This window comes from Electrophorus electricus, chromosome 20 (assembly GCF_041902795.1).
Source record: "Electrophorus electricus isolate QZ-2024a chromosome 20, ASM4190279v1, whole genome shotgun sequence".
Lineage (NCBI taxonomy): Eukaryota > Metazoa > Chordata > Actinopteri > Gymnotiformes > Gymnotidae > Electrophorus > Electrophorus electricus.
Genome location: NC_137516.1, coordinates 6,280,001 through 6,306,763, shown reverse-complemented (window position 1 = coordinate 6,306,763; position 26,763 = coordinate 6,280,001). Strand labels below are relative to the sequence as shown.

General features: G+C 41.3%; 1 protein-coding gene and 1 long non-coding RNA gene across 6 annotated transcripts in view; one reads left to right on the top strand and one right to left on the bottom strand.

Moving 5' to 3' along the window:
- Positions 1-26,763, top strand: part of magixb (MAGI family member, X-linked b) — a 60,669-nt gene that overhangs the window by 3,288 nt on the left and 30,618 nt on the right. For 3 of the 4 annotated variants that reach the window (XM_081703497.1, XM_081703496.1, XM_081703495.1), the window contains exons 2-6: positions 10,288-10,577; positions 13,694-13,810; positions 22,284-22,403; positions 23,836-24,006; positions 26,386-26,572. In XM_081703497.1, coding sequence (XP_081559623.1) covers positions 10,298-10,577; positions 13,694-13,810; positions 22,284-22,403; positions 23,836-24,006; positions 26,386-26,572 — 875 coding nt within the window. In that variant the 5' untranslated portion in view covers positions 10,288-10,297. The remainder of the gene's footprint in view (positions 1-10,287; positions 10,578-13,693; positions 13,811-22,283; positions 22,404-23,835; positions 24,007-26,385; positions 26,573-26,763) is intronic. The other variant, XM_081703498.1, reaches the window with a different exon arrangement.
- On the bottom strand, positions 2,506-9,221 carry LOC145652568 (uncharacterized). 2 transcript variants are annotated; one of them, XR_014118775.1, is made up of 3 exons: positions 9,131-9,221; positions 8,246-8,476; positions 2,506-7,794 (listed from the first exon to the last, which is right to left on the bottom strand). It is a non-coding gene; the product is annotated as an uncharacterized LOC145652568 (long non-coding RNA). The 2 variants fall into 2 exon arrangements; XR_014118776.1 differs by lacking the exon at positions 9,131-9,221 and adding an exon at positions 8,695-8,781.

The window sequence follows — 26,763 nt, the reverse complement described above, 5'->3', positions numbered from 1 at the left end:
TATCCTCTCCTCGTCCCCGTCTCTCACCACTCGTTCTTCATCTGCTCCCGCCCCACCTCTCCGGTAACTGAACCCTGCATGTGTTTCGAGGGCGTCCTCTGATGTCACGGTTTGCTCTCCCTTACCGTGTCTGCCGCCGCTGTCTGAGCCCGGCTGCTGTGCCTCTTGGGGTTCCATCATATCGCGCCGCTTGGATCCTAGCTTCACCTCGTGTTTTGCTCGTCTGCCTCAGCTGTTCTTCTCTTCTTTCTCATTTCTGTCTCCCACTCCCTCTCTTCCTCCCTGTGTTCTTGGCAACACATCTCTATCCATCATCCTGTCGCTCTGGAGTTGTTAACATATTCTGGCTGTCTTTATTAAGTTTGATCTTTCTCTCATAATTGGTGGAGTTTAACTAAAGCTCACATAAATCCTGGTCATTTAAAAGCCTTCAAGCTGCCAATTTTTTGCAGGTGAAAAGTAGTGGAAATATATTCTGTAAATAATCTGTCTGGGATATTTCAATCAGGCAGTACAAAGCTGGCACCTCTCTGTCAGTAGATGCTAGTGAAAAATAAGGAAACACATCAGAGGCTGATGAACTTAAAATACCCCTGTGCTGCAGTTGAGTCAATGAGACATGCAGTGAATCTACTTGTATCTGCAATACTGATTACTGATTGGGGCTTTCCATTTCAGTGCAAAGCCCAGGGTGCGGGTGAACGAGGCCGTGTGTTTTTCATCCCGCTCGCACTTACTCTTTCATTTCTGAATGTGCCTCGGTCAGCCATACCCATTCGCCACTTCAGTGCCCAAGATCTGGACAGGAATGAACAGATTTCCTTCAGATTCATACATGACGATATTCCTCCCCTGGCATGAGCAGAGGCTACTGATAAGACACAAAATGACACATTTAATATCCGGTCTTAGCAAACATAGCAACCTACAGGCTAATGCTGATGTCTGTGTGCCTGTCTGGGTGTCAGCGACAGATTGGAGGTTGTTGGTAATTGAAGACAAGCTGGCTGACCTCCAGTTTTTCGCGGTGGATGAAGATTGGGGTCAGAGCCGATGAATACAGGTTAGGACAAAAAAGGCTATTACAAAACACTGAACTTATTGTATTTTAGGTTATGAATGGAGATTTAATATTTGATAGACTGTAATGAAGAATGTATAAAGTACAAGTTTATTAGGCAGAGTAATAGTACAGAAATAACATCTAGAATCATTGAAACCTTTGAAGAAGTGAGGAAACCTGCATTACGGTAATGCGTATTGTAAAACACATTAATAATAAATAAAGTACAAGCCAGTTTTGTTGAACTAAATGGAAAACTTCCCTATTTCACTTATTTTCTGATACATAATAAAAAAAAAAAAAAACATTGTCCATTTGGAGGAATTTTATTTCACTGCCATACACAGTATCCTACCAAAACTATAGCACATTGCACATCGTCTCTAATTATAGATAAAAGGATTTTTTTTGGAAAAGATACCAGTTAGTTTTACCCTAAGCTATTTGGGTGGGTTGGGCAAATGCTCCACTTTCTGACATGTGTGCTGTGAATAAGCAGGGTGCTATATGGGGCAAAAAGGTGGTGGATACTATTGTAGTGCAGCCTAAAATCACTCATGTGGAATGCGAGGACTGAGCATTGAAGCTAAATAAATAAAATGCCTAATTTAGATTATTCTTTCTTTACTTTAGCAAGAAGAGGCCCATTAACACATTAACACAGTTACTTCAGGCCAAGGGGGACAGAAGGTCTTACGTCTAGAAATAAAAGTTTGTGTATGCTAATCTAAATAGGTCTCACTACATTTGTGGGTTTGGTGTCGCATGTACTAAGTGGAGTAGACTATCACATGGACCAGGGGGTCAGCCCCAGAAGGATGCCACCAAAGAGTCCTCAAGTTCAAACAGAATTAACGATTAATAAAATGACATTGAAGACAACAGACTCAAGCAAGTCAAGCCAAAAACATCACTGGCAAACCCTCAAGAGAAAAATCTATCCCCTTATATATTCTATAACAATTCTTTGACTTTCTGTTAACTGATTAACTGTGGTTCTGGCCTGGGTTTGTCTCAACTGTCAGATTCTCCCATGCAATAAGACCAAAACAAACAAGGCTGTGCTGAGATCACAGTATGTTTGCTGCAATATGCAGTGCTAAGATAGAAAAAATAAGCTGAGCAAAATAAGGCGTTCAGTGGTGATCATTCATGGGTTTTTCCCTGGCCCGCATGTTCTCGGCCAGCATGCCTGCATGAGCAGGAAAGCCTCCCACGATGTTCATATTACACACTTTTAGTTCACAAAGAACAAGGCCTTTATTGGCTTCAAGGAACAGTAATGTTTGGTGAGCAGTCTCTAGTCTATATAGGTGGTTATGATTGTACATCAGTGTGATTGATAATGTCTGGTGAGCTTATGTTTTAAAGCAAGAGCTTTCTGTAGCACAATGGAGTCTTTACCCCCCCCCCCCCCCCAAATCATGTATTTAGAGGTAAGATTAAACAACTGTCTGCCATCTACAGGTTGCTACAGGAACAGGAGGTCATGTCCAGTCTGTGACTGTAAACCTCTGATAAAACAAACAAATAAATCTCATATATGAAAAAGGAAATAAACACACAAAAATGTTAATTTTACATCCTGGAAACATGACTAAGGTTCGCATTGTCACAATCACCTTTCCCAACACAGCAGCCTTCACTAGCCATTCATTATAACCGGTCCTAGTACAGTAGCAACGCCGTTATGTCGAGGCACTCAGGTTAAGCTTGTGTTGGACAGCACGTAATGATGCGTGTCAGGTGAGTGCCACTGATGTGGACATTCCCGTGAAATGGAGCAAGTCTGACTGCTGTTTTTACAATGAGACCATTAGTAAAATTGATTGTCCATTTATGAAAACATAAAAATCACATTAGGCAAGACATATTGATTAATAAATTAGAAGATCATCATGGTACAGTTCATTTGTGAGTGTTATAGATTTTTTAAACTTATTATTTATCTCTCACCTCCCCATATCTCTTTCAGCCCCTGTTCGGTTTTGTTAAGATGTGGAGTTTAATTAGGCACAATCCTAATTGAGCCATTCTGCTTACCCCCTGCTCTGTGAAGATCTTTAGTGATTTGCACACTGGCATCATCATGCACACAGGCAGGGTTTTGTCCTCCGTAACGCTATGAGCCTAAAGCGAACATATTAGCTGCCCTGAAAAAGCCCATTTCCAACATCTGTTGAACTCTTTTTGAGGGGATTACTCACATCACCCTCTCCCTTCTTCTCAAGAACTTAAAACGAAATTTACAGCAGTCTAATGTGAAATTAATCTAACAGATGATTCAATCTGAACCATGGATAGAATGCAGTTTTTCCCATGATACAATAAGATGTATGTAGTTCTTAATGCAGACCGCAAATTTCAAACTTTTGCTCTGCCAGTAATGGTGCATTTATCTGCAGACTTCTTCATTTAGTTTTAATTATATTTGAGGAACAGGGGTATCTCTTTGTTATCTTTCCCATTAAATTGTGCTCCGCACACAACTAATAAATGCTCATCACTTTGAGGAAGCTTAATTAGCACCAGACAATAAAGAGTAATTGGCTTTCATCATATGCACCTTTTAGACTCACTAAAGGGTAACTACCTAACCACACATTTACATTAGTAACTCTCTTAAAGTCTGGAACTTTGGAATAAACTCATCAGAAATGGCATGGTAAATTCAGCTTGATGCAAAACACCAATTTCATTACAAACAGAGCAGACTGAATGATGATGGATGCAGAATAAGAGCATCTCATACCACATTCCTTTGAAGAGTGTCAAAAACACTACACACGCCGCATGGTTCCATTCATTCTGTTGGATAGGCTCCGGCTCTAGATACTCATAGCCTTATGAATATAACAGTAGGGATGTTCCAGGAATAAAGCTTCATAGCTAAAAATAGCTTTTATTGGGAGTTAGATAGTATAGATAGCTCTAGAAAAAAAAAAAAAAAGGACAACAGAGATGGCAGAACCCATGTGGGACTGTTTGCATCTGTGTTAGTATGAGATTTCATTGGTTAGGTAGCTGGGTGCAATGGGAGGAGGTTGTAAACAGATCAGTGGGCCAGGGGAGGAATGTCGTCAGCTTTTTCCTGACCTTAAGGGTCAGCATTTTTAATACAGTGCCCTTCACTACATGGGCTACTACATGTAGCAGTTTACCTGTAATCTTCCATCTTGTCTGAGAGAGAGACCAGTGGTATTTTGATAGTGCCAGAGGAATTATGTAATGGCTCCATAAATCTATACATGGAAGTGTAACTAAAAATGTTCTGTCATGAGGTTTAAGATGATTACAGTCATGCTGCTGTAGATGTTCCTGCGCTTTCCGAATCAGATAAGCTACTCCGAGTAGCTACACTGTAACAAACTGAAAGGCCGCATGCTGAGCACAGTCCATGTAGATTGTGATACATTTTCACTGTCAGCGTATTTTCTGAGCGACTCCTAAGATGACAGTGCAGATTTTCATCCGTCTCTGGAGAGGAAGACTTGACCTTTTGTTACAGACACAGCAGACACCTCAGAGCTGCCTTGACAATTCAGGGTTGCGTTCTACGCCTAGCAGCACATCCCAGCAGCTTTGTAGCTTTTTAGTGTGTGTGCATGAAAGACAGACACACTCAGAGACAGAGAATTTTGTGTATCTTTGATAGCAAGAGCCATCTCAGCTGAACCAGATTTGACAGGTCGACTCACATGACAACATCCCTGGACATTTGAGTATGTAATGAAGAGAAACATAACTGTTACCACAAAGACAGCACTGACTTTAGCACATGCAGCAAGATTACCCATTAAATGTATATACTGATTAATTAGGCTACTTAATATTTGATATAAAATTTTATGAGAAAAATATTAGAAATATAGAAATGGCAGAAATAAATATAGATGTTAATATATTATTTATGTCAATCTAATCACATAAATGTTTATAAGTGTAAAAACAATATACATTTATACAATTATCTAGGCAATAAAGATGATGCTAATCTTTTGTCATCTTAACCCTGCCCTGACCTCCCTTAAGACTTGTGCATCTGTCATCTCTTCTCCCTCATCCCACTTTATACATACCCGTCTGTCGTCCGGTCACATCCCCATGGCCCTTAAGATACCTGCAGTTCCTCCCATTCTCAGGAAAACTGGCCTTGATCCAACCTGCCTTGCAAATTTCGGACCCATTTCCTACCTTCGTTTGTGATAGCCTTTTCAGTCAGGTTTCCACACTCCACACAGCACTGAATCTGCGCTTTTAAGAGTTGTGAATGACCCTCTGCTCTCTGTTGACAACTGTTGCATTAATATACTTCTTCTTGATCTAAGAGCTGCATGCAGTGTATTAAATTATGATGCACTTATTTTTTGTCTCTTCTCCGTTGGCATATGAGGAACAGCATTAGTGGTTTCATTGCTATCCGTGTTATGATTGGTAAACATAGATGATGTGCTGCACGTATTGCTCAAAGGGTTCTTCAAGAATCTATTCTTGATCCAATCCTTTTCATTATTTATATGATAGCCCTTGGTCAGATTATCTGTAGCCATAATATAAATTCATGTTGTTATGCTGAAGACAACATCCAACTGAGTTTCCACCTCAGTCCCTCATAGCATGCATCCATGAATTAAAACTCTGGATGAATGAAAAACTAAATATATATATTTTTTTAAATGTAAATATAGAAAAAAATTGAGTTACTGTTGGTTGGGACAAGAAAACCTGTTTCTCAAGTGTCTAATTACACTATTGTTATAGATAATATATCAATGAGGCATACACTCATTTATAGGAATTTTGGAATATTGCTAAACTCTTAGTGAGTTGCACTGATTAACAATTGAATCTCTTACCCATTTAAATTTATGGCATTTAGCTGACACTTTTATCCAAAGTGACTTACAATTATGACTGAATACAACTTGAGGAATTGCGGGTTAAGGACCTTGCTCAAGGTCCCCAAAAGTGGCAACTTACTGATGGTGGGGCTTGAATTAGAAACCTTCTGATTATTAGTCAAGTACCTGAACTGAACTACCACTGTCCCCTATCCAGCACCAAATACTCCTCACTACCTCCAAAGCCCTTCCCTACAACAATCCCTTGTCCCTTACACTAAACACTCTTCTGTGAGTGGCAGATCATTCTGGACTGTAACTCCTACACTGTGGACTGTTTTCTACCTCTTTCTCTGCAAAAGTGAACTTGTCTTTCCTCCTTTATGTCTCTTCTGACAACCTTCCTTTATAACATTTTTGCCTTAAAATGTTGTAAAGCAACTTTTGATTTGTAAAAGGCACTATATATAAATAAAGCTTATTATTATTATTATTATTATTATTATTATTATTATTTTGCCCTTTTTAGCCTGTAACCTGGTAATAGCATGAAGGACTCCTAATATAGCGTGAATGAAGCACATGCAGTGACCAAGTTGACCAGTGGCTCTGTCAGCAGAATGCATATGATTACACATTCCTGTTATTCAAAGTAGGTTTGCTGTATGTAAATGAGAGTGAGTGTGCAAGTGTTAGAGTTATTCTACCCACAGAAGGCTTCACAGTGGGACATCGAAAAGTGGGGAAGGGACATGGGGCATGAGAAATGAGATAAACAATGTGTGTGAAAAAACTGTGTGTGTGCACACAGATAAATTACTAGCCCTATGACTTTCAGCTCCCTTACCAAATCAATCCACCCACTCAATATCAAACCAAGCAAGGTGCCAACAGTGCCACATGCGTAAGTGAAAACGTTCCATGTGTATTGTGTGTGTGTGTATCCCGGTCTTCTGACCAAAGACACCTGAGCTCCAAGGTCATATATGCAAGACTCCTCTCCCTGTGCCAGCAGCAGCCAGCATGGTGCCTGGCTCAATCCATCTCCATCTCTGTAGTGACTGCAGGGAGTGGGGAAAAACTCTCCTCCTATCAGCTGCTGGATCTCCAGGAGGTGGGGCTGGATAAATGACCGATTGGCCAATTGTTCATGTGGAAACAAATAGTCATGTCTCCACGGCCGCTCCCCACGCTATGTAATTAGCCTCGTTAAGCCTGGTGGGTAGGCTTGCCCAAGGGAACGTGTATGCGAATCGTTACCATGGTTACTTCCCTGGCCCATGGTCAGGTAGATTGGTTGTCCACCCGCTATTTCTTGTTAGAGTGAGCACACTGATCACAAGTTAAGACATATCGGACCTCCTCAGCCCTACTAACAGTGATCAGGAACAATTAAGGGGGATGTCATGTTGTTGGATAACACACTGCTGTCCTTGACATACAGTTCTGCGCTTCCAAAACTCCCCTGCCCCCACTGTAGGGCCATGAAGTGGAGGAACCTCCAAGGTCATCATGATCAGTGTTTCTTCCGTGGCCAGGGGCGAAACAAAACAGTCTGCCACATAATAATAACATTTATGTATTTAAAAAAACAGAAATATTGGACACCCAACTGGCACAGCAGGTAAATAAGACTGTATTTTTTCCCCAAGACCTGAGTTTGAATCCTGATGATGACACCATTGCCATTCACGCAGCCTTGAGAGTAAAACTGAGTGCAAAAGAGCACAACTGCCCTAATGTCAGTGAGGGCAAGCATACCCGGTTCTCCTTGTCTGTCCATCCCCTGATCAATCCTGGGGGTCTACCAGCTCATGTGCACACGTCTCGGCAGTGAGCTCTCCTTTCCATGCGTGTTCAGCTAACCTCTCAATACTATGTGAACAGCACCTGGAAAAGATGCAGCAGCACAGTTTCACAGAGGAAAGACATGCATGCTTTCACTGTACCACACAGGTTGGTGTGTTGAGAAAGGCAAGATGAAGATGGGAACTGATGATGTCTAGCAGTGCAGACATAAAGAAACTGGGCATAAATAAATTATAATTGATGAACATCAGCAATCACAGACTTTAAAAAAAAATACAATCGCTTATAGGCTTGTGCTCATGTGTAACAGAGGAGGAAAATCTAAACAGGAAGTAAGATTTCCGAGCGTAAAATCTTGAGCCTTCAGTCAGGCCCTATTTATTTTCCCGGTGACCGCATGAACCACTTGCTTTTGTTCTCCTTGACTATCATATACACTCCTTCCGTCCACATTATTTATGAAACAATCTCCTTTAAACTGCATACGCTACATTTTGGCTTCTTTCCCTTTATCATCTGCCACTCTGCCCACCTCTCGTCTTTTTTTTTTCCCTCTCCCATTCTGTCAGCCCGTCGTCCTCCCTCGCCATCTGTTTTATCTTTAATCTCTTCCAGTGCGCGTCTCTCGCTGGTAACCGTTCTTCGAGGTTAGCCAACCGTCAGCGCTGCTCCCATACTGTCACGTCTCGAGACTCTCTCGCGCCGGCTGCACGTGCCTTTCGCGAGAGTGTCACTCCACCTGGCTTCGTTATCTCGCGAGTGTCTAAACAAACAAACAAACAAACAAAAAAAAGCCCTTCACAGTCCGTTTCGTGATTTCGTTCAGAAAACATCGTTTACATCATCACACACGATGGCTAACGCGTGGACGACATGGCATGACCATATGGCTGGCCATAATAAACAAAATAAAGTTTTCTGGCTTTTACTTTTTTTTTTTTTTTTTTTAACAAACCAACAACTCCGTAGCGTTTTTCCTACCAAAGATAAATGTAAGAATTGAGAAGTTTGTTAAGCGCTGCCGCTTGATACTGTCAACCGTTGTTGACTTTTAAAGCTACAGCTCAGTGTCGTTCTGCCTTCAGGTATATGCAGTTCCCATGATATCAGATTGAAACCTACATTTCAAGAAGTAATTTTCAAATGATATGACTCGTATGCATTAGCACAGGAGCCGTTTTCCATTTTTAACCCAGGATTGTAGTGGGCAAACACTAAAACGCCACATCAAATCTATTTTATTAGATGCTTTTGAAGAATTGCTTAATACACTAAGGTCACAATGTGATACATATAAGAAACTTAACGATAATAGTCACTGTTATCACTGTTATCTTTAGCTGTATTAGTCGTAAATCCTGCATCAATTTTAAATGATTATTTAACTGATTTTAAAGAACCCATCATTTTAAATTACCTTTAACTTAAAGGAACCTGTAACAGAACTAGTAAAAACACTCCGATGAAAATAGAATAATCTTCCTTTACTTTGGGTCCTTGCCTCCCGAGCACTATCGCTAAAAGCCTGCTCCATTTAGATAAGCCCTGTCTGCAGGCTTGTGCGTGGCTGTGTTTTGCAAACACTAAGCGTCACTCAACGTGACACATGTAGGCTTATTCATAAACAAGCTGGCGGAAAATCTCACATCAACTCGGCAGCTTGATTCCTCTAAAGCAGTTCATTTATCCAACAGCAGCCAGTGGATTAAGGATATTTTGCATATGTGGAACAAACATGCAGAGCACACAGCTGATGTATATTTAGGCTAAAGCGTGCATATGGTAGGCTACAGGCTAATACGAAATTAGCACGTTAAAGTAGGCTACCATAAAAAAATAAAATAAAAAAACACCAAAAAAAAAACAAAAAACCGTTGCTTTGAAACTCATAATAAGCTATAATATTGTGGGCGTACAGCTGTATGTAATTACAGCAGAGTGCTGTTCTGAGTCCTTGCATAAACCTCTGCATGATATGGTTGCATGTCATATTCTTTAACAACATTTACAAAGTGAGAATTTATTATTATACATATGAATCCCATGGCTCGGGTCTAAGATATACTCGTAAATGTCATGTTTTCTATATTAACGCACCCTCTCCGTGTTTTGATGCACATCGAACAGACTAGTAAATCATATGTCCTGTATATTTTTGCATTATAAAACGATACACCTTAAGATGAAGAAAGTGTGTGTACTGTTCCCACCGCCTCCCACAGAGTGCACATCTGTTGCTTTGTCTACCCGGTTCCAAATACGCCTGGCAGAACTCATGCAAATAGGAGATGTCTGTTGAGTACCCTGCTGTCTGAGGTTGGCATTGACCCCATGACTTCTGCAGTCTTCGTCCTCTGTCTGTAATGGCTTGCTTTCCAGGCTCTGTGATATAATCTTAAGAGGGTAAGCTATTGTGTAAGCGCCGTGGTCTAAAACAAGGCATTTATTGAACGAAGTAGCCGTTAGCCTTGAGTGTCCTTCAAGCCCTCTGTGGCATACAGAGAGTGGAATATTGGATTTAAACACAAATTTAATTTACCTGTCTCACCCTCCCCTCCCCCTTCTCTCTCTCAGCTCATTTGCCATGTCTAAGGTGGCTGGGAAGAAACTGCATTGGCGCTCCAAAGTGCAGGAGAACTTCGTGCCACTGTTAGGCGGCTCTGGAGAACTGGGCGTGGCCATTGGGGGCGGAGCCGATTATGGGGAGTTTCCTTTCGTCACTGCTGCCCCGGGAGGCGGGATAACAGTTGGTGACATCATCTTGGAGATTGGAGGGACCCCTGTTCTGGGGATGACCTTAGGTGATGTTCGTGGGGTGCTCAACTCCTGTCCCCATCCAGTTCGCATCAAGACCGTCTCACCAGGTAATACTGCAGAGAAAGAATACATTTTGGGCTTCCTTAACATCTTTCTCATATGACGTTTTCGATATTCTGCCTGCACAGCTCCAATATTTTACAAAGTTATTGCATCTTGAAAGTAATTCTCCAACATAAGAACTGTTATTTAGGAACAAGTACACAATATCTGGGTTTAGACTGATAAACCCATAATTGATAGGCTATAGAAAGGCTTCAGAATGACTATTGTGTATTCTTGATGTATTTTTTCTGGCCACTCTTGGATAGGATGCTTCCAAAGTGGTATACTAAAGCTGCACAATATATCACCCATTAATCATAATTACACTACTGCTCTTTGCAATACTGATGTCACAGAAGGGCACAATGTGCAAATGAGTGCTCTAGCAACTAATTTTTTTTCCTCATATGCCGCTGTGAGTATTCTGACCAGCATTTAGCAGTCCAGGTGAGTGCTTTGTGAATGTTCTGGTGAATCAGGGCATTCAAACAATAATAATGCAGTGCAACATTTAACCATAATACAGAAAGGGTTTACCAGTGAGATTTACTATATTACAAGGCGTATTGGACTTGCACATATGTAGCAACATAATTGCAGTGTATTTTTGACTGTATGGTACAGTAGACTAACTGGTTAACTGTTGGTTTATAAAACCCTTTATTCATTGCTTTTTTTTGTAAAAGTCTTAGCAAAACACTAAAGTACTATTCCCTTTCAACATATTTAAACATGTTTGGTGATAGCATGCATTAATAACAAATTTACTGTGGCTAGATTATATGACATTATTCTGTTGAAGGAGAAATGTTGGTAAGTGCATATGAGAGGAGGAGACATTGCTGTGGGCTATACATATACAAAAAGTATTATGCTTTAAAGCAGACTACAATCTAATTAGCCTAACTTATGTGAAACACATTGCAAAATTACCAAGAAAAAACAAACAAAAAAAACAACAACAAACAAAAAATAACCAATGTGGAGATGGTTTGACTAATGGCACTGCAGATGCCTGGCAAACGAAGCGATACGAGGAGAGCCGTTGAATGTTGATGAGGCAGTCTACCATTTCAAAAAAGCGACAGCAAAATATGGCACCTGCCAAATCTGCAGAATCCTATTAAACATGTCAAACGACTGTCTCAGAGGTCTCTGCAAAATCCCACTGATTAAATGCAGTGCAATGTAGAGAACATTAACAACTCTTGAACTTCTTATTCCCAAGCCAGTATTTGAAGCATTTCTTACAAAGTTCACCAAAGGTGTTTTGAGGGAAAAGGTACATTGCTTGTAATGGAAATTCATATGTATTTTTTACGGATTTACACTGCAAATTATTATCATTATAATTGTTGTTGATGAGAAAGTGCTAACAGCTACCTTTTTATTCTAATCTTTGCTTTATGGCCTAAATTAGCACTAATAAAATGGTAGTTATTACAGCTGTTGAGACATGTCTCACTAAGAGCTATCAGAATGGGTAAACAGTTGTGTTCAACAGTAGTTGTTTTGGTTCTGTATTCTCTGTTGCACATGATCAGGTGGATTTTATTTTGCGTGTGTCTCAGACAAAAGCTCATTGCTGCCCATGCTGTACTGTACGAGCCATTGCTGTAATGAGCTGACCATGACTCCTGCTCTCTCAGATTAGACTGACAACTAGATGTTCCTCAGTGATCCCCTTCATCTCTCTCTCTCTCTCTCTCTCTCTCTCTCTCTCTCTCTCTCTCTCTCTCTCTCTCTTTATCTCTCTCCCTTCCTCTCTGTCACTCTCTCTTTTACACTTTCTCTTTCTCTGTCTGAATGAATCTGTGGCCATCTCTCAGGTCTCTGGGTCCACAGTTCACTATTAGAACCAAATGTATGCGAACAGTTGATATTACACACTGTCGTGTTCCATCCTCTGCCTCGCATACTTTGTAAGATTGAGTATGTACGCGGGCCCAGGCCATCGATTGTATCAGTTTCTCATATAAACCCAACCTGCCTGAGGAAACATTTTTGCTAAATCTGGCACATCTATTTTTGTACAGATCAATGCATACCATCTCTGCTGAAATTTATCTAAAAGGTTTGATTGGTCATAGTTTCAGAATTGTATTACTTGTTTAATTTAGAAAATGACAATGCTTTATGTTCTTGCCATATTTCATATCAATTAACTTGTGAGTGTATGGAAAGGGTCTGACAAGCTGATGTCAGTTAATTATGTTGAATTGAATTAATTTAAAGCTAAATAAAAAATAACAAATTATGGGTTTAAACATTAAAAGCACATTAAAGGATTACTTTTGCATGTGTGAGTGTGTGTCTATGTGTGTGTTTGTTGTCTGTGTGTATCTCTGGCTGGTGCAATATGAAATATGTTTGTCAAGGCTTGTGCTTCCTCTGTGAAGGGCGGGGTCAGTGCATCCTGGGGGTGGTCTGTCATTTTGATAAGCAGGAGAAGCATGTGGCTCATCTGTAATAGCCAAGTGGCTTGTCTTCGGAGCCCATAAAACACCCCAGACCGAATGAATAGCTCAGCCAGGATGAAAAGAGAAATACCACACTGAAATACTACAGAAATACCACACTGTTATATTTCATTTTCAGAAACGCCAACTGCTTACTTTGGAAATAAGATACATATACTGCAGCTCCTATTACACTGGTATAGGGCTTCTACATCTGTTCTGCCTGTAATGAAAATCATATTGCTGTCACACAAACATTTACCTTTATTTTGGCCATGTTGCCTTCTGAAACATTTCTTTCACTGTATCTGTGATGCTTGGCTGGTGCTGCATGATTATAAATCATATTTAAGATGCCCCAAGTTGAATCAGTAATGCCTCTAGGGACTTGAGTGCTTGTGCTCTTATGCAAGCTTTCAAGTTTTGAGATTCAGGTTATAGGTTGGTAAGGACAAACAGAGATGTATGTGTGTGTATGTGTGTGTGTGTATGTGTGTGTGTGAGTGGCAATTTCTGCGACACATTTTCCCATTTTGTTTGTTCACAGAATCAAAAGAGCTTTCTCAATTTCTCTGTTTGCATCTTTCTCTCTGTCTTTGTTTCTCTCTCTCTTTGTCTCTCTCTCTCTCTGTCTCATTTTCTCTCTCTCTCGCTCTCAGGCTCAACACTGTGTAAGGATCTGAGATTATATCTGAGTAAGTGTTTCACGCCCGGTTCCATGGACAGTCAGCTTCAGCAAGTCATACGTGAAAATCTCTACCTGCGTGCTGTACCCTGTGAGTTCCTCTGTTGCGCTGTTTCTCTCTGTCTTTTCCCTTTCTGTCTCACTCACACAGCAGTACACAAACTACCCAAATGCATCCAGCAGCACGTTCAAAAAGTGCTTATGCATTATAACACTCTGCTACTCCTGAACCTGGTCATGTTTGCTGTTTTTAGGCAAGATGTGCTTGTGGCTCATTTTTGAAAGGCTATGTTAAACACTTTGTATATTTGACATTTGGGAGTGTTCAGTTGCACTGTATTACATAATTACACGCATGGTCCTCGACCAGCTAATGTTACACACCAAAAACTCTTCAGGCTTAGAGACTAAATTGCTGTCGCCATGATGCTCGTTTTAATTGGTGTGAGATCCAGTCTTGAGAAAGCTGCGTCTGACACCTTTGCAAAATAGTGTGGAAAAGAGAGGAGAACTGGGAGAAGCGGAGGAAACGAGGCAGAGAGAAGAGAGGCAGAGATTAGAGAGGCAGAGAGTGGAGAGAGGCAGAGAGTGGAGAGAGGCAGAAGGGGAGAGGTAGAGGGAGAGACAGACCAAGGGAGAGGAGGAAAGCATTTTAAAAGGAAGCAATGGATCTTAAAGAGATAGAGCGATTGATGGATTTTCTTTTTATGCGCCCTCTCTCTAACATGCCTCTCTCTCTCTCTCTCTCTCCCTCTCTCTCCCTCTCTCTCTCTTTCACACCCTTTCCTTTTCATCTTCTGCTGCTCCCTTTTTTCTGCACTCTCTTTTCTGTATTTAACCCTAATTACCTTTTAGATCATCCATTTGACATTTAAATCCTTACATTAAGATGAGAGACAGATTTGGATTAGCTGCTCACAAAATCATAATGTGTAATTAGGTAGATGGAATTATGGCAGTTAATAAAGAATCAAAACTGGAGCGCTGGGACAGTGCAGAAAAATCAGACCTCTTTCTTTCTTTCTCTTTCCCTCTTTCATGTCACTCCTTTTTTATCCTTTTATCTTGCCTCATTATTAAATATGTTACTAGTAAAGTACTGCTTGAAATCCTAAGTACAGAACATTAGATGGCTGGAGCATTGCACAAAGATAAAGTGCACCTAGTCAGGCTTTAACTCTTCACATTTAAACACGCAATACATCATGTATGGTATGAGATCCAAAGTAAGCAGAAATAGTAGGTCTTTAGGACTTTTCAAGGCTTATTTCATTGGGCCTAATGTATCGGCCCAAGTGCTGCAGGGCGAGGAGCAGGATGCACAGACTCCCTCGACGGTGATAGATGTTTATTAACACACAACAAAGACGATGGCACTCCCATATAACATGAACAGTGAACATGAACACGGCTACGGCTAACACGAACACTATGAACATTATGAACATGAACATGAACATGTTTATACATGAAAAAAGAACATGCACATGGACACGAGCAATAAACGAGCAATAATCGAGAACAATGCACACACCAAAAAGTAGACTAAACCAGAGGCAGGTGTGTGCTGATAAGTGGGCGTGGTTACAAATAGGACGAGTCAAACAGTCAACAAGAAACTCCCACTGCACGCGGCGGGTCGCACCACATGATCGGTGGGAAGGGGAGCGTTCTGTGTCAGGTAATTAATATTAATAGCATTCAAACAGTGGAGGTAATTGCATAATTTAATTCAAACATTGGTTGAACCAGTTGCATTGGTACTTTAATAAAAATACAGATAAGGTTGGGAATGCATTGACACTTTCTTGTTTTTTAATAATATACTTCTGATCTATTTGCATACTTATCTGCATCTTGCTGGCATCTGTTTTTGGGACTAGCTACATGTCTTATTTATGTATTTACCATGTCATCTTTATTCTGAAACTATTCCAGAATACTGTTTTACTGCTTGCAAATATGAAAAGAGAGTACACCAATTTTGGAGATGCAAGCTTGGATTCACAACTCTATTAGCTTATCCTTAAAATAACACAAATGGAAATATGTGTGAAAAGTGTTAGCTTTGAAATCAGGTCTGACCAGTTTGATAATTGATTCTACCTCGTGACATCCCCATTCATTACTTAAATTCATTACATTATTCTGTGGCCATGCAGAAACATAGACTGGAATGTCCCGGCGACTCCGGTAATCTACGGTTTATACTGTGAAGTAGGTCATGTCGAGCTCCATTCTGAACCACCGCCTGCCAAGCGCTTACCCTATTTGCCATGACCACACACACACACACCCCAAAGACACCAATCACGCTGCGTTTTTTCTTCTTCAGGGTTTATTGCTTTCAGACTGAGCTCTGATAATGTTGTGGTTGAGAGGAAGGAGAAGCTTTTATTCACTCCTGGCATCTCTTACTGCAGCTGCATTTAGTGTGGAGGTAAACAACAACAACAACAAAAACTGCACATGTTTTGGTCAAACAAATTGTTTTGGCCACAGAATTTTAGGTATTTTGTTCTGGAAAGGGTGGGGGTAAGCCTAAGATCACTGTCTTCATCAATGTGATCATCATCAGCAGCAGCAGCAGCAGCAGCAGCAGCAGCAGCAGCATCTACTTCTTCTTTCCACTTTTCCTTGTGAAGGTCATAGTGGCAGCAGACTAGACTTTTCTATTCCTTGAGACAGATTCCAGCTCCTCCTGTGGGACACCCAGATGCTCCCAGAGCAGCTGTGAGTTATAATCCCTCCAGCGGTTCCTGGATGTGCCTCTGTGCCTCCTTTCAGTGTGGCTTGCCCAGAAAAACAGTAGTAGGAGATGATCAGGTGACATCATTATGAAATGCCCAAATCATCCACGCTGGCTCCTCTCAGTATTGGGGAGCAATGGCTATTATCTGAGTTTTTCTCAGATTGCAGAGCTCCACACCCTATTACGGACCTACGAATCCAGTAACCCTGCAGAGTAACCAAATTTTCCACTGCTTGTATTTGTGATCTTATACTTTCAGTGGCTACCCATATCTTGTGACAATAGGTGAGGACTATGATCCTTTTTCACCACTACAGATAGATTCAGAACACTGCTGCTGCTGACCCAATTCTGAGATACTTAAACTCCTTCACAAAGGTCTATTAGGGTGTTCCAGGATTGCCATCATGACAGACACCCACTGCCTTCCACACACAGCTTCTTGCTGCTGCCTCTACAGTTGAGGACTTGAACATGGTCCATTCAGACTCCATATCTCCTTCCTCACTCGGCACTTATGGAGTCCTGTTGGAGATCGAAGTTGAAATCGTCTCCTACAGAGTGATCCATTAGATGTTCCTAGGCCACTAGGAGAAGGCTCTCCTGTGCTTAACTGGTCTGTCATTTGCCAGCTCTACCCTGTCATCACCTGAGAATCCAAGACATGATCCAAAGTCATCTGAAATTATTACAAAATGAATCATTGATCTTCGGCCCAAGGTGCTTTGGTACCATCTAACCTTATGAGCATTCTTGTTCTCAAACAAAATGTTTGTTATTCCATGATTTGCACTAAAGTCAAATAACATTTTCCCATTCAGGTTCAAACCAGGGAGGCTGTTCCTCCCAATCATGTGCTTCCAGATAACATGTTGTTCCCAGCATGGGTGTTGAAGTTCCCCAGCAGAACTATAGAATCTGTAAGGGGTATTCTCTCAAGCACCTGGCCCACCTTTTGCAAGAAGACTGAATACTCGGAATTGCTATTTTAGGCAAGCATACACACAACAGTCAGAGCTTTCCTCTTTGAGGCTTGTAATCTTATTGAGGCAGTCCTCTTGTCTGGGATGAACTCCAACTAATTGGCCCTCCGCCTGGGACTACTGAGTATCCGCACTTCTGTCTGTGGTTTATCTCCTCTGGGAACTCCAGAGCAGAAGAAACACCTTCCTTGATCGAAGGATTTATTTACTGGAGCCCCTTAATGTTTGTAGATGGAAGGTTGGCTATATCTAGTTCATAACTTTCCATCTCACACAACAACCCAGTATCTTTCCCCGTCAAATGTTTCACATTCCCTAATTGGACAGCAGTGTAGGTTTCCATTGGCAAGGTCTAATCTGTCTGAAACCACGCCTGCCAACCGACTAGCATGGCATTGTCCCCAAAAAGATCCAGCATGTAGGTTCATCTCCTGCAAGGTCAACCCTCACCCTTCACATTGCAGGTGATGAACCCACATGCTGGATCTACATCGCCTTTTCGGGTTCAGCCTGAATGCATTATGTGGGAAACCTGGCACTCACCAGGAGACACCACCCCCAGGCTATGCGGGCAAGGCACTCGTAGGGTGCGTTCTGACTTTCCCAGGTTGGGAAAAATGAACCCTTTAAAATGAACCCTGGTGCGATTGCTCTGCTAGTACAGCAACTGAGAACACTACTTTTTGAACTCTGGTGCACACCAAATAAGTGGACCGAGGTCAGTAGTGGTCCACTTCCAAATGAACTGTGGTGCAGTTCATTTAAAGTATGAACACAGAACGGAACAAAGGCACCAAATGGACCAACACAGGATGTGATTTCACAAGACTTAGGGTTCACAAGACCCTAAACACCACATCAGAGAAAAAATTGGTGGTAGTGAAAATGAACAGAGAGCAAACACAGAGCAGCAAAGAGGTAAAATGTATGTATTGAAATTAATATTTATTTATATTGCAACAAGGATTGTCACAAAGCAGCTTTACAAATGTTTCAGTCCACATCTCTAATGATGTAGGTCCCTTAACCATGACATGGTTACGATCTTTGAAGTGACAAAGACCACTGTTTGCAAATCATATCTACATGCTGTTTAGATGAAAGAATAATTTCTTCACTTATAATAGCATTAACTCATCACTCCTTAACATAAAATTAACAAGCACCTGTATCAGCATATCACAACTACCTGTTTAAGGCACTGTGTATGGACATGCCTCTGGTGATTCGCTGCGTGGATTCAGAGTGCATTTACTATGCTGAGCACACACCTAAATAAAGTGTCGGTGCTGAATGGATTCCCTCAGGCTGAGCCAAAGGTGCCTGTTATCGTCTCCACTTAGCCGAGCAGACAGCTAGATGGGAGGACCCTCAGGCAGACATCCTTAATCTGACTTGCCTTGGCTGGGGAAAAATGGTACCAACAGTTTGGATCCTACGACATATGTAAAACAGGACCCATTCCATGCCATTGGGTGCCCAAATTTGACAAATAGCAATGACAAAGCCAAAGGCAATGGTTTGCAGAGCCAAAACATACTAGCCAATCTCTGAACACACTGTTGGTTTTAAAACATTAATTTTCATCATTTCTAATTAAGGGAATTAGATTAAACAAAGATTGTTGGGCAGTTTGTTTTGGCTGCAGGATAGTTTTGAGGAGTTTATATCTTTACAGTTGTTGAAATAAAACAAAGAAGTTGCCCATTTTAAGGTTGTATCCATGGAGACAGAGGTCATCTTGCAAGTAGAACCCCTTGGGATATTAATGTGTTTATAAAGTTATTTATGTGTTTCTGTGCACCCTTTTGTGTGTGTGTGTGTGTGTGTGTGTGTTTGAAACAGATTTTCTGGCCATTCTGTCCAATCAGGTTATTCTAGAATAGAGTATATAAGCAGTTATAGGTGTTAATATGATCCTGGTAAGCAACATGCAATGTGCTGTAAATATCATCCTGAAAGAGGAATTTGTGGCCATAGCATCCTTGGTTAAACTATAGGCTGTCAGGACTGAGCGTAAAGCTTGTGAGTAAGCAGAAGGTTGGCATTGTGCTCAGGGACAGGCTGAGCTGTTACATCATCTATTTTGCTTCAGTTTTTTAAGACATGCTGTCCTATACTATGGTTAATGTTGAATTGGTTTACTTTATCCAGCTATCATTCCTCTCTCACCCTATTCATGTCTCACTCTTTCTTTCTCTTTCTCTTACTTAGATTCATTTATATTTACATTTATGGCATTTAGCAGACGCTCTTATCCAGAGCAACTTACAAAAGTGCTTTGTCATTTACCCATAGAATGCATCCTAGCCAGTAGTGTAGGTTAGAGACCAATATACCAATAAACTAGAATAATGTAGAAAATACAGGGATCAATGCTGACGCCTAGAAGTACAGAGTACATAAGCTCTATCTTAGACAATCATAAGTGTAATAAGCAATAAGTACTAGACTTTGTTAGTCAACATCAGTGTAATAAACAATACCTTACAATAAGTACTAGTTTTAGCTGGTCAAGACAGGAGCAACATCAGTGATCATTTAAATATTCCACGAATAGATGGGTCTTCAGTCTGCGTTTGAAGACTGCAATGGACTCTGCTATCTGGACAGCAAGTGGAAGTTCATTCAAACAGCTTTGTTGGCATAAATGGTCATTTACTGCATTGCAGAATTTGTCTATAACGGTAATAGAAATGTAGTTGAATCAGATAAGGTTACTACTAAAAGTTACTATTTCTGATCCATTCAAAAACAGTGTGAAATTATTATACACATATATGTAATAATTGTTCATCAATTAAATCAAGACCATGGAGTGGAGAGAGAGAGAGAGAGAGAGAGAGAGAGAGAGAGAGAGAGAGAGAGAATGTGTCACATATGCTGAACTGCTTGAAACTAGGACATAAAAGATTAAACCTCTTAAGCAAATTAAGTAACAGTGGGCATTTATCAATAATTCATGCAGTATCATATTGAAGTGCTGCTTCCGTGGTTAAGTGCCAGGATGACTCTAAAGAGAATGGACCTCACGTTTTGTTTAAACAGTGGCAAATGGTGTTGCATTACATGCACAAATCCCCCGCAACCTTTTCCACGTCAGACATTGTTTACGGATGTACTTTATTAGTGTGGATTTTAAATAAAATAAAAAAAAATAAAAAAGGTGAAGCTTTTTTTGGGGGGGGGGGGGGTGTTGTGGCATTTTCCTTAATACTTAATTTGCAAGCTAGCAGAGGATTTTTACCCCAAAGTTTGTGTCAATAGTGTCAGCCCAAAGCTTTGTGTTGCTTGTGTCAGTCTTGCATGCCATGAGCATTTGGGCAGTTTTCTTGTCACAGCAGCAGAAATGAGTAATGTCAGTGTGTCCTTCACACCACCTTCACGTGTGATGAATACACAGAGGAAATACACAAACACACATTCAGATATACAAAAGACAGAGCTAAGGAGTGTATGCTGAATGCTATTTCCAGTTCACATTTTCTTGCAATTAAATTAGGGTCACCATGACAACAAAGAGATTCCATTAGACTTGAAATAGATGAGTTGACAAGATATAGTGAGGTCATTTGCATTTATTGGGTGGGGGGTTCTGTCCTGTAAGGAATACTTTGCTTAAGTGATCCAATGAAAGAGGTTCATCTATTAAGAAATTGCACCCATTGGACATTTATCCAAGCTTGACAGCATATAGTGGGAGCTGACTGGGAAATCCTATTAAGACTTAAGTACAAAGCCATGTAATTTTCCCCTTTCACAAGATGGCATTTTTCTTTTTTGACTCTTGTGAATATAGCAATGTTCTGCCATTATTATTGTTAAGCATTATTATTGTTATTTATTTTATTGTTTACAGTGTTTACAGTGTGCATCTGTATGTGGAAAATGTTATGCTGTGTTAGGCTACAAAATCTCATATTGTTAGTGAGTCTTACACAACCAAGCAAACGCACACAAATTCCCTTGGGGTCAGTCTTCTTATTGAACAGGCATCCAATCACAGAGTGCTCTGTTGGTGTCTGGGGTGGCGATGATTGACATGTGGTGGGGTGTAGTGATAAGCAGCTTGGTCTAAGCACGCCCCTGGCTGTGTGAGCTATGGCTGAATATGTCAATACACAAACACACACGCGCGCGCATGCACAGAATGTAATAAAGCTCAGAATATTGCAAAGAGGACAAATAATGAGTTGAGATGCATTGTAGGCCTCTATGAGACTCTTATTTGACTGTCTTTGAAGTGAGTGTGAGTGTGTGCGTGAGTGTGTGCATGAGTGTGTGCTTGTGTGTGTTTGTGTGTGTGTGTGTGTGTGCGTGAGTGTGTGCATGAGTGTGTGCTTGTGTGTGTTTGTGTGTGTGTGTGTGTGTGTGTGTGTGTGTGTGTGTGTGTGTGTGTGTGTGTGTTTGAAATCACATGAAGAAGATTGATGGAGTACCAGTATGTTACCATCCTGAGCCTACAGAACTCTACTCAGAGAGGATGAGAGATGTCCGAGCATGTCAGGACTGGGCTATTTAGGGCTTTATCAGGCTCTGTCACTATGGAAAGAAGATGAAATAACAAACCACCTTTATGTTTCGTAACACTAACATATCCAAATGTTGCAAGAGAGCTACAGGACAACACAATTATGATTCAGGTCAATGTAGATTTCAGATTGAGAAATAAGCTTGAGAAATACTATCTAGAACCTTCAAGATGACAAGCCCATCATGAGATGTTATAGTTGGACAAATGTAAATGTAACGCATACCCATACCCATACATGCACATGCAAACACTTTCTGTGATTAATGTTTATTTTGCTTTCTGTTATAACTTACAGGTACAACCAGACAGCCTCGAGATGGGGAGATCTCAGGAGTGGATTATAACTTTGTGTCCGTAGAGGAGTTCTTCTCTCTAGAGGAGTCGGGAGCACTACTGGAGAGCGGCAAATTCAAAGGTGAGCTCAGCTCGTCCACAGGAGCTCGTGGTCAGGTTTCAGACTATCTGCAAATGTGAACAGAGCTTATCAGTGCGGGGCCATGAAGCTGTGAGGTCTGTTCATTCACATTCAATCAACACACTCAAAGCTGTGGGTGTTATGAGAAAAGGGGATTCACCACCATCACCAGGAACCTCAGTTAGATGTCCCTGATCTGACCTGTACTCCACCACACCAAGACTCCTGAGATTCTTTTTGCTTTTCTAGTCATTTTGATACCTGTAGGATGCCCTTCTTCTTTGGATGAGTTTGCAGAGTTTGCAAAGCAGAAGAAGGCACATGAGGTGTTCAGTCAGACCTAATTTAAAAAAAAACAAAAAACGAGATTCCTCCTTTTAACAGAAAGGAGGTCAGACAGAGAGAATTAGACAGTTTCAACTTCTGGAACATGGTGTGTTATATTTTGCCAGCTTGTCTTCAGCATGGCTTTTTTAATATCATCACTTTCTACTATTAGGCTGTTACATTTAGGGCCTGCACAAGTCTGTTTATTCATGCCATTACTCTGTTCTTTCACACTCATTGCTCAGTCTCAGTTTTCGCCAAGACAAAATTGCGGTAACATTATAATATATACAAATAACCTAGTAAGGCTGTCGAAATTAAACCTCTTAACCTAGCGCTTTAATACTGCTGGGTGATACACAGCCATGCAGCCGCGCACCTTTAAGCACTCCTTTTTAATATTCAGCACCGGCGATAACGGACGTGTAACAAGCGGGGCAAATGCATGAGTTATGAGCCCCAGGGGCGGGAGCGGCCCCCTCTCTTGATTAAGAGAGCGAGATGGAGTCGCATAAAGGAGGTGGCGGCATTTACGCAGCGCCATAAACATCATTCTCACATTGTCAAGACCGCAGAGCGCCACAATTTACGCCCTGCTGCACCGGTGGGCTGCTCCGTCCATAACTGGCCAGCATAATTCGTGGGCTTTAAAAAAAACCTCACGGAAAACAGACCACGCAGTCCAAGATTGGTCGCGGGCAGGAAGCCCTGTTGCTGGTCAGCGTTTCTGTTTGAGTACCATTCTTATTTAAGAGAAAAAACAAAAAGAAGGTCGTGACAAAGTGCTCTCGCCTTGATTACTGATATGATAAAGAACTTGCATTTTCAGCTTTCTTGAGTTCTGACAGTTCGTAACCTCACTCATTAGTTGTGCGTTAAATGTTATATTAAGTTTCAGTGCGTCACCTCCCCACATACATGCCCTTAATCCTTTCTCCTCCGAAATGAGATGTATGATATTGATGTGCATTCACAATGGCTAGAAGCCACTATATGGACTGACTGTCTCCCAGAGGCCTGTGTGCCGGAGCTCACGCCACACTGAGCTGGAGATGGCCGACTCTATTGGGTAGATGAAGCGCCTCTGCTTGCCCTTCCCTTGCAGGGAACTACTACGGGACCCCGCGGCCGGTGCACATTGGGCCAGACAGCCCGCCCATTACCTACCAGGAGCACCGCAGCCTGCTGAGAAAGTTCCGCACACGCTGCAAGTCACTCAGCAACCTGGAGAAGGCGGAGGAGGGCTATAACAGCGAGGAAGACTCCGGCCTGTCAGGTAGGCAGGGGGAGCATGGTGGGGCGACGAAGGTCCGAGATCTCATCAGGGTGCCGAGAACGATGTAGTTCAGTAGTTCTTTGGAGATCTTGCTATTATGTAGAATATGACGAAGGCACAGACCTGCATGTGTTAGAAGGTCAGTGACTTGGCCATGTTAATGTTGGGATAATATTATACAGAAATAGTAATATTGTTAATATTTGTATTCTGCTGATAGTAATAGAAGTATTTTTAGTATAGAAATATTAGTAATATTTGTATGTCCTGAACTTTACACTTCATTGCATAGTTTTAATCAGTGCACAGTGAAGTGCCCTGATAAAATATGTTGTGTGTGTGTCTGTGTCTGTGCATGCGTGTGTGTATGTGTGAGTTTAGAGGAGGTTATGCCTATACTCAGAACATGCTAATTAGCTTAGCATGGAGGGCAGGTGGCAGCTGTTCTGGTCCCTGCTGGGGACATGTACGGTTTAAATTAATTAAGCTGGTGAAACAGCCAGGCCATATACATGCTATATTCCATTGTAAATGAGACATTTGGCCACGGAATGTCGTTTACAACTCAAGGGAGTCAGGAAATCGAAGAGGGTCACTGAATCACAAAAAAAAGGAGAGAAATGATTAAAAAGTCAAGAGTGGATGAGACACAAAGACATAAATTACACTTAAATAAAAGTAATATGTGTTTGTAAATGTCCCATGAACACCATTAAACATGCCACAAGTATATGTGGACTTCTGTCATCTTTTGTATAATTCCACCGCATGTGTGTGTATGTGGTTGGGAGTATTTGCTGTGTATTTGTTGTCTCTAGGGTGAACTGAGGGCCAGAAGGCAATTCTATAATTTACATTCAGTTAATGTATTTTTTGTAGAAATATTTATGTCAGTGTGCAGTGATTATTATTTTTTTTATCTCAAAGACTGAAGTTACGTGCCAGTTCTGGTGGCAAGCAGCAGGAAGAGCAGGAGTAACAGAGGGTAGATTGTGTGCCGCCAGGGAATCCAATCGGCAGCATTCCGGCCTCCGCAGCGGAGCCTTCTGATTCTCCGGCTTTCACCTGTGTTTCTACATGTTGTGTGATACACAGCTGACTGAGATTCTGGGCTCAAGGTGCATGTACCATGAGCCAGAAACCCAGTTAATGCCACCCCTCCCTGTTGGCTGTTGGCGGAGTCTTAATAATGAGACGTGCTACTGGCTGGAGGGGAGAAAATTACGCCCGGATAGAAATTTCCGTGATATCTGAATACAGAAAGCTGTTCGGGTTCAGAGAAAACTAATTCATGTGGATTTACTTAAATGTTGAACTGATAACAGGCACCCTGTAGGTCATAGATCAAACAACCCCTCACCAGACAAGGTTGGTGGCTGGATAAAACTCTTTTTTTCCTATTGATCAATGGGCGGTTGTCGTATTGCTTTGTGCACCTTCTAACTGCTCAACATGTGTTAAAGGCGTTTTAGGTAAATTGTTAGTTAATTTGTCTTTGATACGGAATAGAACTGGGTCCACCAAAACTGTTCATTAGACATTTTCATAAGTTCACTTTTTTTTTGTTTGTATGTGCACTTTTTTCCTGCACTTGCCCCACTATCTCTTGGGACGTCGCACAGATGTCACAAAGGCATCGATCAAACCATGTTGTAATAGCCGATCAATGGCCGAGGCTTCCATAGCAATCTGTCTCTGTGGATTAGATATTCTTTGTCCTCAGTCAGGATGGAGTGTGGTGGGGAATGAATGCTGACCTTGCTTAGATGTAGATATTAACACGGTGCAGATTTCTTTTAGACTTCATTTGGAAAAAAGGCATTCAACTTGTGTGGTCAAGGCAGAGACCTGGACCTGTTGTAGGCATGAACTCGGCTCCTTGTAAAACACATCCTTGTGCTGTGGTGTACCCGTGAATCCTGAGGCAGTCTGAGTTGTCTATGAGACCTACATCCTCAGAGACAGGTGATACAGCATAGAGTACATTAGACATTAGTACTACAGCTACTTGTAAAAAGGTGCATCATAGAATGTTGTCTTTACCTGTCGTAGGTAAAGATGTTAGAACATTTTGTGTGCAAACACACAACCCCGTTCATCTTAACATGGAAGTCTGTTTTAAAACCAGTTGTTTTCATTTGTTTTCTCTATCTAAATTGTTTGGACTGAGAGGACTGTCCTGTTTCACCTTGACTTAATACTACAAATAGTCACCCTACTAGTATCACTAAGTAGTTACATGCAGGCTCCACAGACAGACAATAAGACCTCAATCAACTGCGTACATGGTTGTGTTGAGGTTGTGAATTCAAAGCTCTTCCTCTGTTTAGTGTTCCATTTTATAAAAAATTTTCTCGCTCCCTTGTACTATGGGAGCAGTAGGCGGTTCGGGAGGTGCCAACAGCATCCCTGCCCACACTTCATCCCCCAGCCAATCACGTGACTCCAGTGGAGGAGATGGCAGTGCCTTGGAGAATGGGGGCGGACCCAGCAGAGGTTTACAAGGGGCGGGGCTTGAAACATGGGAGATGACCTACAGTGACTCAGGGGAACCATATTATACAGAGTACGTTGCCTGTTTATGTAATATAGAGCTGTAATATTTAGGTTCATTAAAATGTTTTTGTTTTGTTTTAGTCCTTTATGTGGTGTGGTAGTACTTTTTTTGTTGGGTTAGTGCAGTGCGCAGAAGAAGAAATATGATTATAACTGCATGACTACAGTTCACAAAAAAGAGCATATTTTTCCTTAGTATAG